General features: G+C 49.2%; 1 protein-coding gene across 27 annotated transcripts in view; it reads right to left on the bottom strand.

Moving 5' to 3' along the window:
* Positions 1–14,564, bottom strand: part of PHLDB1 (pleckstrin homology like domain family B member 1) — a 68,465-nt gene extending 53,901 nt beyond the window's left edge. For 3 of the 27 annotated variants that reach the window (XM_078146854.1, XM_078146863.1, XM_078146862.1), the window contains exons 1-4: positions 12,015–12,637; positions 8,455–8,535; positions 6,518–6,641; positions 5,050–5,220 (exon numbers count right to left, since the gene is read on the bottom strand). In XM_078146854.1, coding sequence (XP_078002980.1) covers positions 5,050–5,220; positions 6,518–6,641; positions 8,455–8,535; positions 12,015–12,059 — 421 coding nt within the window. In that variant the 5' untranslated portion in view covers positions 12,060–12,637. Of the gene's footprint in view, positions 1–5,049; positions 5,221–6,517; positions 6,642–8,454; positions 8,536–12,014; positions 12,641–14,461 lie in introns of those variants that run through there. The other 24 variants (XM_078146860.1, XM_078146865.1, XM_078146870.1 and 21 more) reach the window with 13 other exon arrangements.
* Positions 14,565–16,480: the final 1,916 nt, after the last annotated feature.

The following is a 16,480-nucleotide window of genomic DNA, read 5'->3' as shown; positions in this document are numbered from 1 at the left end:
CTCCACTCTAAATTACTAAGGAAGTAAAGGATGTCCTCCTGGATCCCAGAGGTAGACAGCAATAAGACCCAATAATCCCTCTGCTTGCTCTGGTATAAACCACTGTCCACCTCAAATGGTGTCACACAGTGGGAAGGAAGTGAGAATAATCTCCTCTGAAACAGGGGATGAGGGATCCTCTCTTTAGACATCCTGGGTATTTAGCTCTTCCACACAGCTCTTTTATGTGCTGTCCCTGTGGTCCCAGGGTGGAAAGGCTGGTCCCAGGTAGAGACCTAGCCTCCTGGTTTGTTTTGCTGGCTCTACCCCTTGCTCTGAGCAAAGAAGTCAGAGGCAAGGCATTCAAAAAGGGTGGAGGGGAAAGTAGGAACTTCTCAACTCTCTCATTTATACTTTCTTCCCCCACCATGCCAGGATAAAGTTGGCATCTGCTTCTATCTCCCCTCCTTTCATAGGAGTGTGCCTGCCTGAGGAGCCTGTCACTGCTATCACTGCTGGGCATGATGCCCAGGACAAGGCATCGAGGGCATGGTCCAGTCAGAGATGGGGAGGCCTCCTCCTTCCAAAGGGGATGGTTGGGATACGTGCTGGTAGCTTGGATTAGAAGACAGTACCTGGGGAAGGCAGCATGACAAAGAAAAAAAAAGTGATGGGCTCAGAATCAGGTGACCTGAGTTCAAATTCTCCTTCATACACTTACTAGCAGTGTGACTATAGGTAAATTTATTTAATTTCTCAGAACCTTGGTTTGCTTACATGTAAAATGGGGATAATAAATACTTTCATTACTTATCTCACAGAGTTGTTATAAGCAAAGTACATTATAAATCCTAAAGCACTTAGAAATGTTAGTTATTGTTATTATTATTATTATTATTATTATTACTTTCTACATATACATATGGGCCCTTCATACCATATACACATTCATCCATAAGCATAAACAGTTATATGAACAACTAAGCAAATTGATAGATTAGGCAAGATACACAAATGTACATTTCGGTGAAAATCTCCTAAAATGTAGGTCCACATGCTTCTTGCATGTATTCAGGTATATCTGGTTCCCAGAGAGGCAGAAGACATGTGTTGATGTTCTCCTGTCCTCCTCTCCCTCCTGAGCCTCCAACACAAATTAGCTCTGTGACCATGGACAAATCACTTAGCCTCCCAGTACTGCCCCCTGATAATTCTCTAAGACCAGAAGTTTCAGATGAGTTGTTGATTTGCATCAGTGAAAGGAGTTTCCATACAAGAAGTTCCCCATACTGATGAAATATTTTAAAGGTCTGGGCAGAAAAGAAATATGTATGTATGTATGTAGGGACATACTAGGGACAGCTAGGTGGTACAGCTAGGTGGTACAGTGGATAGAGCACCAGGCTTGAAGTCAGGAGTTCAAATCTGTCCTTGAACATTTACTAGCTGTGTGACCCTGGGCAAGTCATTTAATCCCAATTTGCCTCAGTTCTTTATCTGTAAAATGGGGACACACTGGAGAAGGAAATAGCAAACCACTCCAGTATCTTTGCCAAGAAAAACCCATGGACAAAGTCCATGAGGTCACATAGAGTCGGACATGACTGAACAACAATGTGTATATGTATGTATATGTAAATATACATGTATAATATAGCAAATAGATACCCTAAAACTTGTGCAGAAAGACATATAGCTATGCAAACCCAGAAATGATCCCCAGACTCACACAGATGCACACATACTGAGATCTGTAAACACATACTAAAATATACAAACACACAGAGATACCACATGTACATCTGAGCCACTCAGTCTCCAGGGAGATGAACTCTGAAGAATGTCCGGAGCTGGGCCAGCAATGGGGGGGGGGGAAGGATGGGGGAGAGCATGAGGGGGCTGGTGCCTTGCTCTAGAGATGAAACAAGGCAAACCCTCAGCTCCCAAGCCCCAGGGAAGGGGAGGAGACAGGATGTAGAACACCGGCTCCTTTGTGTCTCTTTGCACCCCCCCCCCCCACACTTGCTCCCTAGACTGCCAAACCCCTAAGAGACAGGCGAGTCCAGACAAGGAGGCTAGGAGGGAGGTGGGCTTCAAGGGAAAGGGGGCTGGGGGCATGGGGCTGGTCCCTGTCCTTCTGTAAGGCCCAGGAGGGAGATGAGGACAGGGGAAAGGATAGTGGAGACACATGATGGCTACAGAAAAAAAGGAGTCATTAGGAGCAGAGGAAATTCTTAAGGACAGTCCAGCATTGGCTCCAGACCCTCCCACTCCTCAGCTAGTTAATGGGTGCATTGTATGGACTGTGTACTAGTGGAGGGGAAGTATTTGGAGACCCTCAGTTCTTTGACTCTGCTCTTAGCATGTAGGTCCAGGCATGTTCATATGCATGCATGTGACATGAATTAGCAGGCAAAAGCTACAGCTGGGCCATCATTGATGACTCCTTGAATTTCTGCTTCAGCTCCTTAGTCTATGCTACTCTGAACCCTCTTCTGCCACCTCTCCCTACCAGTTTCTTGAACAGGGCTAAGGGAAGATGCTTTGCCTAGAACTGACCAGGGGGGGATGTCCAAATATCATAGAATGTCAGAACTGAAAGGGATATATTACAGAACATCTAGTCCAGCCCCTTATCGGACAGATGAGGGAACTGAGGCTCAGCCAGGAAGAGGTTTGTCCAAGGTCACACAGGTAGTAAATAGCAGAGCTTTCATGCAAAACCAGCTTTTCTGATTCTAAACCAAAAGCTATTTCCACTACACGACATTGCCTGCTTTATTTGGAGACCTTGATGCCCCACAAAGGTCAGAGCCTTCCCCAAAGTCAGTCAGATTGTTGTGAAGCAAGAATAGATTGATTCATCTTTTGCAAAGGTAGGAAAAAAAGAGTGGGGAACAGGCATCAGAGTCACCTGCACCAACAGGTGAGGAGGAAGGCTAGATGGGGGGGGGAAATCACTGACTTCTGAAGGGCATCAACTACCAATATCAATGAATCAGTCAGATTACTCAATCACAAAGCATGTATTAATCACCTAAAATGTGCCAGGCACTCTGCTGGCCAGAGAGAGAGAGAGAGAGAGAGAGAGAGAGAGAGAGAGAGAGAGAGAGAGAGAGAGAGAGAGAGAGAGAGAGAGAGAAGCAAAAAAAAAAACGGTCCCTGCCTTCAATAACAATAACCCGCATTTACATAAATCTTTCTACAAACCATTGTGTGAGACACAGAATGCAAGTATTATCATCCCCTTTTATAGTTGGGAAAACTGAGTTCCAGGGAGCTTTACTAGAGGATTTGCCCAAACTACAGCTAATAAGTATCAGAATCAAGACTCAAATACAGATCTTTTAACTCCAGATATAGCACATTGACTCCTAATGGAAGGGAAGAGTTGATCAAAAGCCTCAAAGGTATGTGATCAGAGAGAGAGTCAGGAGCCTGAGAAAAGGAAAAAAACAGTCAAAAGGGAGTAGAGGGTGCCTTCTATACCAGCTCACCACACACTGAGAGAACCTAGATGGTTTTGTCATTCCAGCCTTTTCTCCACAGAGTCTGACTTGGTTCTGGGTCCTATCTCCACCCACAACTCCCCCTTAACTTGCTCTTTTTCCTCCCATGCTGGCCAAAGGGGAGAAAAGAGGCTGGATTCCGTTTCTGTGGCAACCAAAACCTGTACACAACAGCAGAATCAAGGAAAAACCCTTGCCCACCCTGGTAACTATAGAAATCGGGGGCTCCGTTTTCAGGGTTACCAAACATTTCACTCTGCCATGGATACTCTGTTGCTATAGGAAACAGTGAAACTGATGCCAGTCCCCATGGCAACCAGGATGCTGCTGTTGGTTCTCCAATATTGTCACAGGACAGGAGTATATCTCCCCCACTTCCCTCCTTGTTGTTTTGGTAACCGGCACCACCAGACCCTGCTGCTGCTTTGCCAGGAGATCTCTCCTTTCCACAGAGGGATGCCCAGAAGCCCAGGCTCTGGGTGGACAGCTCCCAGTGGTGCCTAGCTCCTTCTCATTCTCCCACAAACACCATCATTGTTCCCATTCCTAGCTGCTCCAGCTGATGCTTTTTGCAGCTGTCACGCCACCTTCTCTAGTGCCCTTTGACAACTAATGATGTAACTCCACCGCTTGTCTGGGGCTGTGGGATGACCAGGAGAAGAGAGAAGGCTGAAGTCGAGTAGGAACAGGCGTTAGGCGTGCAGTAAGAAAATCTGGGTTCTAGTCAGCTATGTGACCTTGTACAAATAATTTTCTCTCTCTCAGCCTCAATTTCCTCAGCTGTAAAATGGGGATAATCACAGTGATACTTTTAGCATGGTATAGTGGATGGAATACTGGACCTAGAGTTAAGAAGGATCCTTGAATTCTACCTCTAACAATCACTATGTGACCTTGGGTAAGTAAGGTAACTTTGAGCTTCAGCTTTCCTAACTTGTAAAAAAGGAGTACCTATTTCATAGGGCTGTTGTGAGATACAAATGAAGTAATACATGTACAGCACTTCGCAGAATTCAAAATTCTACATAAATGCCAGCTATTATTATTACTACTATCTCATAAGGCTTGTTAGGGTCAATTGAGAATGTATATGCACTTTGTAACTTGGAAGAGGCTGATACAATCCCAGGTATTGTTATCATTGCTATCACTATTACTATTATTATTATTATTATTATTATACTATTATTATTATTATTATTATTATTATTATTATTATTATTAGAAGAAGAAGAAGAAGAAGAAGAAGAAGAAGAAGAAGAGAAGGAAGACTGGTGACGGGCAGAGAAGCTGAGGTCAGGAGTAGGTAGAGGATTTTTTCCCCTTCCAACCCTGGATATCTCTTCCAGCCTGATAGGCTTTGCACATATACACAAACCTCCCTTAAATATCCCACCAATAAGCCCCACCCCCAGAAGTTTCCATGACAACACTAAGACTAGGATTTTACCAGCACCTGAACCTCAATCCTATTAGAACCTACCTTTTAGCTCCCTTGCCCTCAACCCCTCTCAATCAATCAATCAATCAGCAGGTTTGGGGATGCCCAGGGTGGGCTTACCCTGGGTGAGGCGGGTGGGCTGGTGGATAGGGAGTCCATCGATGGTGCAGGCATTGCCACAGGGGTACAGAGTGAGGGTCCCTCGTAGGTTCTCGATGTAGCAGTGTTCAGGTGCTAGGCCAGGACCTTGTAGTGAGATATCCTTAGCAGCGGAGCCAATCACTGTCCTTCCTAGGGGAGGTGGGGAGGGAGTAAGGAAGAGAAGTTAATGGTGTTTGCCCAAGGATAGGCAGGAAATAGCAGAGACCCAGAACTAGTACTATATGCTTTCCTCCTGCTTCCTCCTCTAAAAGGGAAAAGAAGCAATAGTAGAGCAAAAGATATCTACACATTCCCTAATCTGTGCCCCTTCTTTTGTTAGGCAGAGTTGGCACAAGTAGCAAGCATCCTCAGAAGGGGAGATGATACCCTGGATCAGGGAGGGAAGGACAGGGAAGCCCAGACATAAGCATCATTAATAGCAGCACAGGCTCAATCTGGGCCCGAGGAAGATGTAGAAATGGACTGCTTTCCCTTCAAATAGACTCCTCTCCATTTTCCTTCCCCAGCCCCTCCCTGGCCTGGGCTGTCTCTTCCTAGGCCTTCCCTCTCCCCTCCAAACAAGCCCCAGCCCTTCTGCACTTCTTTGTACAAGCTCCTCTTCTACTTTGTTCTTCCTTTCTTCCCAGGGTCCCTTCCTTCCCTAGCTCTCTCTGTTCTGCCACCTTCTACCCTGTTCCTCCCTATCCTTTGTCACTGCCCTCACTCTCACTTTATTTGCTCCCTCCTCAGACCCATGGTCTCCCCCTCACAGCTTCTGCACACCTACACCGCTTCCCCATGCCCCACCCCTACCAGAGCCCCTGGGGCTGGTATTTGGAGAATGCCAGGAATGTAGGATCACCCAGGCAACAAGTACAGCTCAGGAAGGAGAGAGGAGGAGGAAGAGAGAGGAAAGGAGGGACAGAGCTAGAGGGCAAAAGAGATGCTCTGTCAGGGCCTCTCCTCGGGAGCTTGCCCCCAATTCACCCTGACTCCCTGTTTATACCTTCTCTCTGGAAACTCCTAGGATAAGCTCCTCCTCCTCTTCCCCTACCAGAGAAGGATCTCCCATCCTTCCAACCCCCAAGTCCAAGGACCAATGGGTCCTTGCTCCTCTGCTGAAGCTCTACTTTCTCATTTGATTTTTAGTCCTAGCCTTCAGAGAACTAGATTATCTGTCAGAGGATAGGTGGTTAGGGAAAAGAGGAGTGGAAAGGGAGAGGGAATCAGCAGAGGAGATGAACTGGCTGAAATGGAATGCATCGCCCCCATGTTTCCCAGCAGGGCGTGGGAGGTGGGGGACACCACTACGCTATTCTTCATTTCTTGGGGATGGGAAAAGTACCTATTCTCCTGCAGCGGCTCCTGGACCTTGAAGCCGTCATGATTATGAGGTTGGGGGGTGGTTTGTGGGATAACCTGGCAAAGATGCCTTCTGTTGACTCACCTTCTTCCAGGGGCAGAAGGGTGATAGCAGTGCTCAGGCGCCCACTGCCCAGGCTCACCAGGTGTGGCTTGTCTGTCTGCACCTTCAGCCCCTTGCCTGTCTCGATTAAATCCAGGGGCCCATTCTGGGAGGAAGGAGAAGGGACACCAAACCTCAATCTAAGTTCTTACTGCTTTGCCTATCTATCCTTCAACACCCAAAAAAAACATTCTCCCCTCCCTCCCCAAATAGTTTATCTCACTGCCTGTTCCATCAGCTTCCTCTTTGTATTAGCTGACCTGTCTCCTCTTTGTTCAGTAGGGTAGAGATAACTGGGGAGTCAGACACCTAGGTGGGAGAGATCAGACCTCAACAAAGCCCCAGGGAAGGTTGAGATGGACCTAGTTCAAGACCAATTGCTTCTAATGGAGTACACACAGACATTGGAATCATAGGATCATATGAATCAGACCTAAATTTGAGTCCCAGGTCTCTGATATTTATGAGCTTTCTTGAGCAAGTCACTTATACTTATCAATCTGTCAACATTTATTAAGTGAGCACCATATCCCTGGTACTGTGCTGGGTTCACAAAGACAAATGAAGTCTCTGACCTCAAGGAGCAGGCTGCTTTGAAGGTGATTTGGGGAGATGGGGCACTACCTCATATTACCTACCTTATCAGGCTGGTGTGAGAATCAAATGAGATGATTCATGCAAAGCTTACAGGCCTTACAGGGCCATGTAAATTTAGCTGAATTATGTCATTTTTCAGTTACATCTGACTCTTTGTGACCCCATTTGGGGTTTTCTTGGCAAAGCTATTGGAGTGGTTTGTAATTTCCTTCTCTAGCTCATTTTACAGACAAGAAAACTGAGGCAAATAGTTAAGTGACTTGCACAGGGTCACACAGCTAGTAAGTGTCTGAAGCCAGATTTGAACACAGGAAGATGGGTCTGCCTGACTCCAGGCCCAGCACTCTATCCACTGCACCACCCAGCTGCCTCATATAAATCTGAGCTTGCATTATATAAGCGTTAGCTATTCTTTTCTACCTGTGAGGAAAATGCTTTGTCAAATATAAAGTGTTATATTAAATGAGTTATTATTACTATATTATCAAATTACCATATTATCTGCACTTAGGAATAAGGGCAGAGTAGTGAACAAAGGGCTAGTCTCAGAGTCTGGAAGACCTAGGTTCTAGTACAGCCTCTGAGAAATACCCTCTATATGTATATATGTTATCTCCCCCTTCTTCCTGAAGTCAGAGGCTGATTCGTAATCATAATATGTCTTTGTGTCACCAGAGTCTAGCAGAAGGCCTGGCACATAGTAGGCATTTAATAAATATTCATTGGTACTTGCTGTTCAACCGAAGCATCTTACCTAACCTCTCAGTGCCTCCAGGCACTAAGACTACAAGCTGAAGAACAGATGCTTGCAGTGGTAAGGAAAGGTCCCCAGGTCTGGTCTCAGGAGACTATAATTCCTTATGGGCAGGTGCTGTTGGTTTATTTGTGGCTTGCACATAGTAGGTATTATTTATTGAATTAAACTGGGACCTGACCAGCATAGCTGGGTAAATGTGTAGGGGGAGAGGGGAGGAAGAAGAGGGGGAGAAAAGGAGTACATGGCACAAAATGTCTTCCAACAGTTCAAAAAACACCTTGGAAGTGAGTTCCAAGTCTTTTCTAGGGATATTCTATGGGTGAACAATTTAACCAGATTAGATTGAAGAGCAAGCTCTTAATAGGATTTTAAGGCTTGGGGCAAGAAGGCAGATTCACTATTAAGCTCTCCTCCAGCTCTAACCACCAGTCCTTTCTTCCCAGTCCAGAGACCTGGTGGACATAAGAGCAAACCCAGTCCTTGCAAACTGCCAGTCTTACCTCTCAGTCTACCCACCCCAGACTCTACTTCTCCTGCATCCAAACCCCACCTGGTAACAACTCACCTGGACTCTGGTTTGGATCTTGCGCCCAGAGCTCGCTGTATTTCTGTTGAAAGCATCCATGGCTTTGTGTTTCCAGAATTCCTAGGGGTACAGAAAAGGAGAGGTTAGGCTAAAGGTGCCAGTGGGGAGAAGGAAAGAACAGATAGTATGGATAAGATTTGTGCCCATCCCCAGGCAAGGGTCTCAGGACATGGAGACACTCCAGAGGCTGTTCCTTGTGTCTTTACCCCTGCAGAAAAGCAGATGCAGCCAAAGAGAAGCCCAGAGGAAAAGAACACAATAGCACTGCCCATTCTTCAGTTACAGATCATAGCTACCCCTAAACTAAGTCTTCTGTATCATCAGCCTGGGCACTCACACAGACATAGGAACATCACATCAGGATGCCCTGCTTTCTCCTCAGTGTCCTGTCCTTGATCTGTGTACCCCTTTCTTGGTCCCAAGACCAAGAACGAACAGTACCAGGAATCTACTGTACCATGGTTGCTTGTCTTGGCAACTTGGAATGCCCAGATCTTCAAACAATTGGTGCTGAGGATAGGTGTGTTGGGGCAGCTAGGTGGCACAGTGGACAGAATACCAGGACTGGATTCAGGAAGACTCATTTTCCCTGAGTTCAAATCTGGCCTTAGACACTTACTCTGGACAAGTCACTTACCCTTGTTTGCCTCAGTTTCCTCATCTGTCAAATGAGCTGGAGAAGGAAATGGCAAACCACTCCAGAAAACCCCAAATGGGATCACAAAGAATCAAACAGGACTGAAACGACTAAACAACAACAGTGGGTGCGTAGAAAGTAGGATCTTTCAAGGGAACTGTACCTTTCTGAGAACAGGAACTTACAGAGGCTCTTTCGGAACAGGTGAGTGACACAGCTAAGACTGTGGCAGGAAGGGAGCTCCCAGCTCCCTCTCCTAGCCCCTCCCTCTTTCCCTTTGTCTCCTCTCCCAGGGGTCTCAGGAGGATCTATTTTCTTAAAGGGGACACAACAGGAACAATTAGTTTTCCCTGGCAACTCATAAACATACTCCTGGCCCAGGTACTATGATCTATCCTCTAAAAAAAAAAAAAACTAAAAAGTAAAAAATTCATCCCATTCTTACTCCCAATCCTTTCAGTCCTTCCCCCAACCCCAGCAACAAAACTCAGTGGGGAGATACTGGGATTATCATGACCAAATATACAAACTGACTGGATAACATGGGGGCCACATAGATGCACTGGGAGGATGAAGGCTAAGTGTTTCCAGGGTATAGCCATTCAATATACTATATCCTCTCCAGGATAAAAGATATATGCTTTCCTCTTCCATACATATTTGTCAGGAACCAGAGCTATGTAGAAACAAATATATGTGCTGATGGCACACACACATACATCTATGCTTACTTGCGTGTTCCTTACACAATCTGACAATGGCAAAAAAAAAAGTCCTTTGTTTAATGTTATTGAGAAAAGTTAGAGGTGGAAGAGAGAGGAAGGGGAAGTTGGGGAACCCAGATCAGTGCCTCTAGCTGCCTTTCTCTGCTAGCCAACAATCAGCCAATTTGGAGAGGAAGCAGCAGCAGGAGCCAGGAGGAGCTCAGCCTCAGCCTCTGGCATGGGGGCCGAAAGGGCTAAACCAGGGGTGTTACTAATTTTACCCTCCTGGCTCCCACCCTTCCGGGCTCGGACTGCAACGTCACCGTTTCCACCCAAGCTGGAGGGAATGAGTCTGGAACTGGCCCTAGGACCCACCCCTGGACTAAATAGCAAGAGAGAGCATGTATAAGAGGTTCAAGCAGACAGTGCAACCCCTACGATGCCAGGCTATTGACCAGTTTCTGAGGACTTAGACCACTGTTGCTCCCTTCCTCTCGCTATCGCTATCAACCTGAAGCTTAGCTTCTGCCTCAGGCCAGGGGTGATTTTAAATCCTCAAATATTCTCTGTGAGAGTCCCTGTTGTGTGGGACCCCCAAAAGGCTGGAGAGAGTGTGATGGATGGACTGTGCTGATAGGGTAGGAGGCAGAGAAATTAAATTAAAGGTAAAGAGAGGTGAATAGAAGATTCATCACATAGATGCTAATGCTGATGGAGAAAGATAAGGGCAGAGGAAAGACAGGGATAAAGAGAAGTATCATGGAAAGAGAGATAAGAAGTAACAGCGTACAGAGAGAGCCAGAAGAAGATAAGGTAAAGGGAAGAGGGGAATTTGGAAGGTGAGATGATGTGACTCAGAGGCTGATGAGATCCTGAGACATGGAATCCCCTAGAAGTAGGAAGAGAAACAAGATGAAGTGGACCTTTTACGATAACAGAGCGTTTCTCTTCACTCCAAAGTAGCCTCACTAGATTGGGGTGACAGCGCTAGACCTCTCCAGACCCCGCCTATTCACTGTTTCTGGGGAGTTTAGCCAGAGGAACCCGAGGGTGCCCCCTGCCGGTTGACTCCCCCTTAGGGGAGCGCTGCAGCTCCAGACCCGTGGCATCGAGTCCAGCTGGAGCCCTGAGGGCTGTAATTACCCGCCCCACCCCTTCTTCTAAGGCCTTTCTGGGAAGTACAGCTAAGTCCCGCAGCCAAAAAAAGGTTCTTGTGGTGTAACCCAGGCTCGGTGTGAGAGTGTGTGTCGGGGGGGGGGAGGACCAGGGAGGGGGACCCTTGCCTGTAGCTGCTTCTCAACCCTAGATCGGGCGTGGCTCCCTGGGGGAACCCCATGCACCTCACCCTGACCCACAAATTCCCGACACAAGGAACTGGTACTCTCTTTGGGCTCAGGTTAGCTGCGATTTGTTGCTGTTGTCAGATATTTACTTGGAGAATACCAAGTGATCTGGGTGAACCCTGTAGAATACGAGCACCGGCAGACATAACCTGTAGATGCTGAACCGGTTCCAACAGCCGACCACTCAATCATTTTGAAGCCCAGCCGACCCAGAGAGGGTACTGAAACCCAGGCAAAATGCTGTATGTAGGTACCAACTGGCAACTCCAGAGGCGGGTCTTTGAGGGTTTTGAGTGAGGCCCCAGATCTCTCTCCCCATTCAAATCAACCTGTCTTCCCCCCCCCAGTCGGGGTCCGGAAAGAAGGGGCTCTCTGGGAAGGCGAGACAACTCAACCATAACTCCTTGGGGTCCCCAGGGTTCTTGTTCGGCATTCTCTCCTCCTCAAGAGAAAGTGAAAGGTTTAGGTGGCCTGGGGTGGGGGTGGGGGGTGGAAGAACAGGATGGAAGTCAGACTTAGGAAAGTCAAACCTTAATTTAAAAAAAAAAAGAATAGGTTCCATAGGTCAGTGATGTAAATCAAAGACAAAGAAAGGTAGAAAGAAAGAAAGAAAGAAAGAAAGAAGAAAGAAAGAAAGAAAGAAAGAAAGAAAGAAAGAAAGAAAGAAAGAAAGAAAGAAAGAAAGAAAGAAAGAAAAGAGACGCCAAAATCGGGGAGAGACCCAGGTGCTTTTCCTTCATTGTTTCTTGGGGCCAGGATGGCCGGGCTTGGATGTCTGCTCCCTGAGTGACCTCAGCGCCTGCTCTGCTCTCTAAACTCCCCAACCTTCCCTTAGCGACTTCCCCCGCCCTTTACCTGTCCCCGAGGCAAGTAACCCCGTTCTGGCCCCGATCGCTGCATGGCAAGCCAAACTGCTGGGTTAAGCTGCACTCCAGCCAGCTCCGGCCTGGCCAACGCCTCCCCTCTGTCCCTACCGCGCACATCCGCTCCCCAGGCCAAGGACCGGCCCAGCAGAGGGAGGAAGGAGTCTGGAGGGGAAGGAAACTGAGGCCGGGGCGGAGGGAAAGGGGGTGGGTGGCGGAAAGCGAGTATCCGCCTTTAGGACACTGGACAGGAACGAAGAGGAGAGCCTGGATGGGGAAGATGAGGCCCAGAGGGACAGTGCGGGAGATGGAGGGACAAGAGGGCAGCAGGAACCGACAAAAAGAAATCGGGGGTATTGAGAGAGCGAGTGAGGAGCTGCGAAATGAAAACTAAGGTACATAGAAGAGAAGACAGAGAAGGAATGTGATGTCTGAGAAACTGAGGCGTAAAGAGAGAAAAGACCTGAGGCTCAGAGGGGGAGATAGAAGGGAATCTTGAACTGCGGCCAGTTTATTGCTTTCTTGGGTTGCTTGGTTGATTCAGGTTGCCTGAGGGGGGGAGAGGAGAGTGGACGTGAAGCCAAACCACTGTAGCGTCGGCTCCCCAGGCCTCCAGGTGCCCGGGCACCTGGTTCTGCTTCCCCAGCTCTCCCTCTCTTCGTCCCTCCCCCCTTCCTTTTCTTCCACTCTCACTCTGGGCAAGGGGCTGTGCAGTGCGTCCCCCTCCCCTTCCTAGTTCTGGCCCGGGACAAGGAGGCTGTGTTGGGACCTTAGCCGCAGCCGACCCCGCCCGTCCCAGCTCCTGGACAAGAGTTCTTTCTTCGGCTCGGCCCGGCAGGGCTGTGGAGAAGGCGCCGCTTGTTCGGCTGGGAAGCAGCCTGGCCTGCCCGGGAACTCAGGGGGAGGGGGCCGGGGCTACACGCCCCTACGCCAGCCGGCTAGAGCCAGACTCCCTCCCGGGTAAAGGCAAGCCTACTGCCTCCGGCTGAGGCTCGTGCGAGGTTAGGAGAAGCGATCTGTCTGTTTCTGCGGCCCCTGGGGGGTTAGACGTCTGTTTCTGCTTGCGAGTACGAGTGTTCGCGGCTGCCCCTCTCCCGCCCCCGCCGCCGATGAGTCAGTGCTAGCGAGTCGCCCGGACAGCTGAGCTAACCCGGCCAGAATGTGTGCCGTCCCGCCTGCCTCCTGGTCGCCCACCCAGGTTTCCTCCGCCCAGATCCCCCACTCTGTTCTCCCACCCCTCAGTCGGTGGTGTGACTGTCCAGTATTATCACACAACCGCAAGGCAGGGTGGGGCCGGGGTGGAGAGAGAGGAAGTCAACCTAAGACCCTCGGCCCAATTTTATTGTGTTCCCATTTTGCTTCTGGGAGTCTCATCTGGGTCAGGGCGGCTCCTCTAAAAGCTCGAAGACAACTCCTGGTTTTCTCCCCGCCTCCCTCTCCATCCTCCAGAGAAACCCTGGCTCACTTGGCTGCTTGGTCTGCTGCTTCTCCAGTCCTAGGGAAGAATTAGGACGAGATTCGAACCCAGGACTCAGGAGGCATCCTTGGCTAGAGAAAGTCTTGAATCCCTACAGCTTTGCCTCCCAAGTAATTCCAGGATTGGGTCCGTCTGCGGGAGAATGTCCAGAAAGCTCAGACCCGCTTCCCAAATGACATAGAAAAACCAAGTGTCCCAGGCCTCCCATTGGAGCACAGCCTATAAGTCAGCAGCCTCCACCTCAGCTCCCCAACTCTTCCCTCTCCCCTTCCTGGACTCTGTCCTGGATAACTTGGTTTAACTGTAGGAGTAGGGCCATAGGGGAAAGCCCTGGAGGAGTTTCCCTACTAAGTCCTATCCCGATCCCCTGGGATTCCTGTCTCCCCTTCAGCCCTGTCATTGGCCGCGTAGGAGGGTGATGAGCCAGCTAGGAAAGAGAAGTGGCTGCCCCCGAATCCCGCCTCCTCTACTGCCTTCCCACACCCCAACTTCTTTTCCTGGCCAGTCCCGGGGACCAAGCCTTAGGGTTGAGGAATCCCATTCTGGCTTCTGTCCCTTTCCTTTACGTCCACCTAGAAGCCAGAGTCCCCAGGGCAGGCGAGTACCTCGAGCGAAGTTGGAGGGAAAAAGGCGGAGCCTTTTAGAGGTCCGGATACCCTCCAGGTGGGCGGGGGGGGGAGCGAGGGATCCCTCTAACAGTGGCGGCGGCGGTGGCTTTTCTTGACGCCAGGGTGGGAGGAGTGGGACCCTCCCTACATACAGACAAGGCAGGCTCGGTTCTGGGTCAGGGGTGGGTGGGTGGAGGGGTGAGGAAAAGAGGCCTGAGCTCTTTTATAAAAACACCTCCTCTACCCCTAGGACTCCCTTCCAGGGCTACTTCCTGCATCCAAGACCTGACATTTCACCACCCTCTTCCAACTCCCCAGTCTCAGATGGGATAAAATAGGAGGGGGTGCCCCTACCTGTGGGAGGGAGAGCGGCAGTGTCTTCTCTTGCCTTGGCCCCTTCGAATTCCAGTGCCAGGACGCGGTTGTTTCTCCCCTTGAGCGCTGAGAGGAGGAGAGAACTCCGGGACCGCCCCCCAAGCCAGGACCCGCCCCCCCATCTTGGTCTCACCCCCACCCCCCACCCCAGGCCAGAAAAGCCGTCCTTGTTGTAGGGTTGGAGTCTGAGGCACCCCCCCCTCTTCCTGCAGCTGCACCTCCCTTCTGCTTTACAGCGTTGGCTTTGTTCTCTACAGCTGGGCTCCCCCCTCCTGCTTGGCCTCCCCCCATTTTCCCAGATCACCCTTCCCATCAGTTAAATAATGATGCATGGAGGGGTACATTTGAGAGCTCCAACTTGTCCCTATCTTATCCCCAAACTTCTGTATCTTCTATCCCTTCATAAATCACCATTTATTTTCCCCCCAAGACTTTTGCTTGTCTCCATTATTCTCCTCAGACCGACTTCCAGTTCATCAGTAACTGCAGGATTCAGGTGTCCTTGTCCCATGTTCTCACTCATCCAGTTCTGAGCAGCCAAACCTGAGGGGTCAGAGATGTCTCTCTTGCTGCAGCTCCATACCAAATCTGCTAAATTAGAGTTGTAGTCCTGATAGGGGGTGGGGAACACCACCCAAGATGGGTTGAGGGAAGCTTGGTGAGGAAAGGAAGTGGAGCTGGAAACCCGAGAACAGTCTAGACACGGAACCTGGCTGGAGCTGTTACCCTAGGAAACCCAATGCTAGCCTAACACAGTAGATCCTCAACGGAGAGCATAGCCTTTGCAAGGCAGACCCCTGATTATGGGACTTGTAAATTCTGTCTCCCTTCTCCCAGGAATCTCCCTCCTCTCCTGGAAACTTTTGGACAGAGATGAAAAGGTGTAACATGCACAAAATGTTTTGTTCCAAAATTGAGACCCCACCCCCAGCCCCAAATGGAGATAACCACTCTGACTGAAAGGCAGGCTTTGTCTTTCTACTCAGGAACAGAGGGAAGCCAAAAGCTCCAGACTCAGTTGCTGGTCCAACAGTTCATCCCCCCCTCCCCCAAGTCCCATCCCTTCCCACACTCAGAACAGGAGGAGGCTGGTTTGTTGGTCACTTATTAACAGGACCAATGTCCAGCAGGGAGCCTCCACCGCCCCCCAGGCTGCATTTGACTAGAATTGGGTAGTTTGAGAGTCGTGTGGAGGAGGGGAGGGCAGCGATTGCTTTTCACACCCTACGTGACCCCTACTTCTTGCCACTGGCAAGTCACTTGTGTGTTTTGGGCAGAGACTGTGTCCTGCTATAGACAGTCCCTATGGAAGCTATGCCATGTGAGCTGAACGTTCTCCACACTGTGAAGGATGGCCCTCTCTTGTCTAGCAGGCTTAAGGAAACCACCTAACCTCACTTCAGCAAAGAAATGCTAAGGAACTTTCAACTCATCCTAACCGGATTGAGAGATCTGTGTGATGCCAATAAAGTCATCACCTTCAGAAAAAGGGCCTGGGTTGGAAAAGTCAAGTAGCTGGAGAACAAGCACTGGACTTGGAGGCAGGAAGACCCGAGTTCAAATCCCTCCTCAGACACTTACTGGTTGTGTGACCCTGGACAAGTCACAACCGCTCTCTGCCTCAGTTTCCTCATCTGTAAAATGGGGATAAAAATAGTACTGCCTCCCAGGATTATTGGGAGGATAAAATGAGATATTTGTAAAGTGCTTTGCAAATCTTAAAATGTCACATTATTGTTGGCTATTATTATTACATTATTATAGATGGAAGCCAGGGGAACCAGAACATAGATTGATTGGGTCCCTTCATGAGACCTTGGGTATTTAGAATAGCTCAATTCCTCCCTGTTCCACCCTTTCTCTTAAGGCAGAGGCAGCTCGAGGAGGAGTCTCTTCCGGCTGCTTCAGGGACAAATGAATTGGCCACAGAAGTGGCTGAGGCAGGGGTTCAGGCAGGGCTGAGCAGCAGGCTCCCCTCTCCCTATCCTCCCGCCCACC

This window comes from Phascolarctos cinereus, unplaced genomic scaffold (assembly GCF_003287225.1).
Source record: "Phascolarctos cinereus isolate Bilbo 61053 unplaced genomic scaffold, phaCin_HiC Scaffold_726;HRSCAF=1367, whole genome shotgun sequence".
NCBI lineage: Eukaryota > Metazoa > Chordata > Mammalia > Diprotodontia > Phascolarctidae > Phascolarctos > Phascolarctos cinereus.
This window is presented reverse-complemented; position numbering and strand designations above follow the sequence as displayed.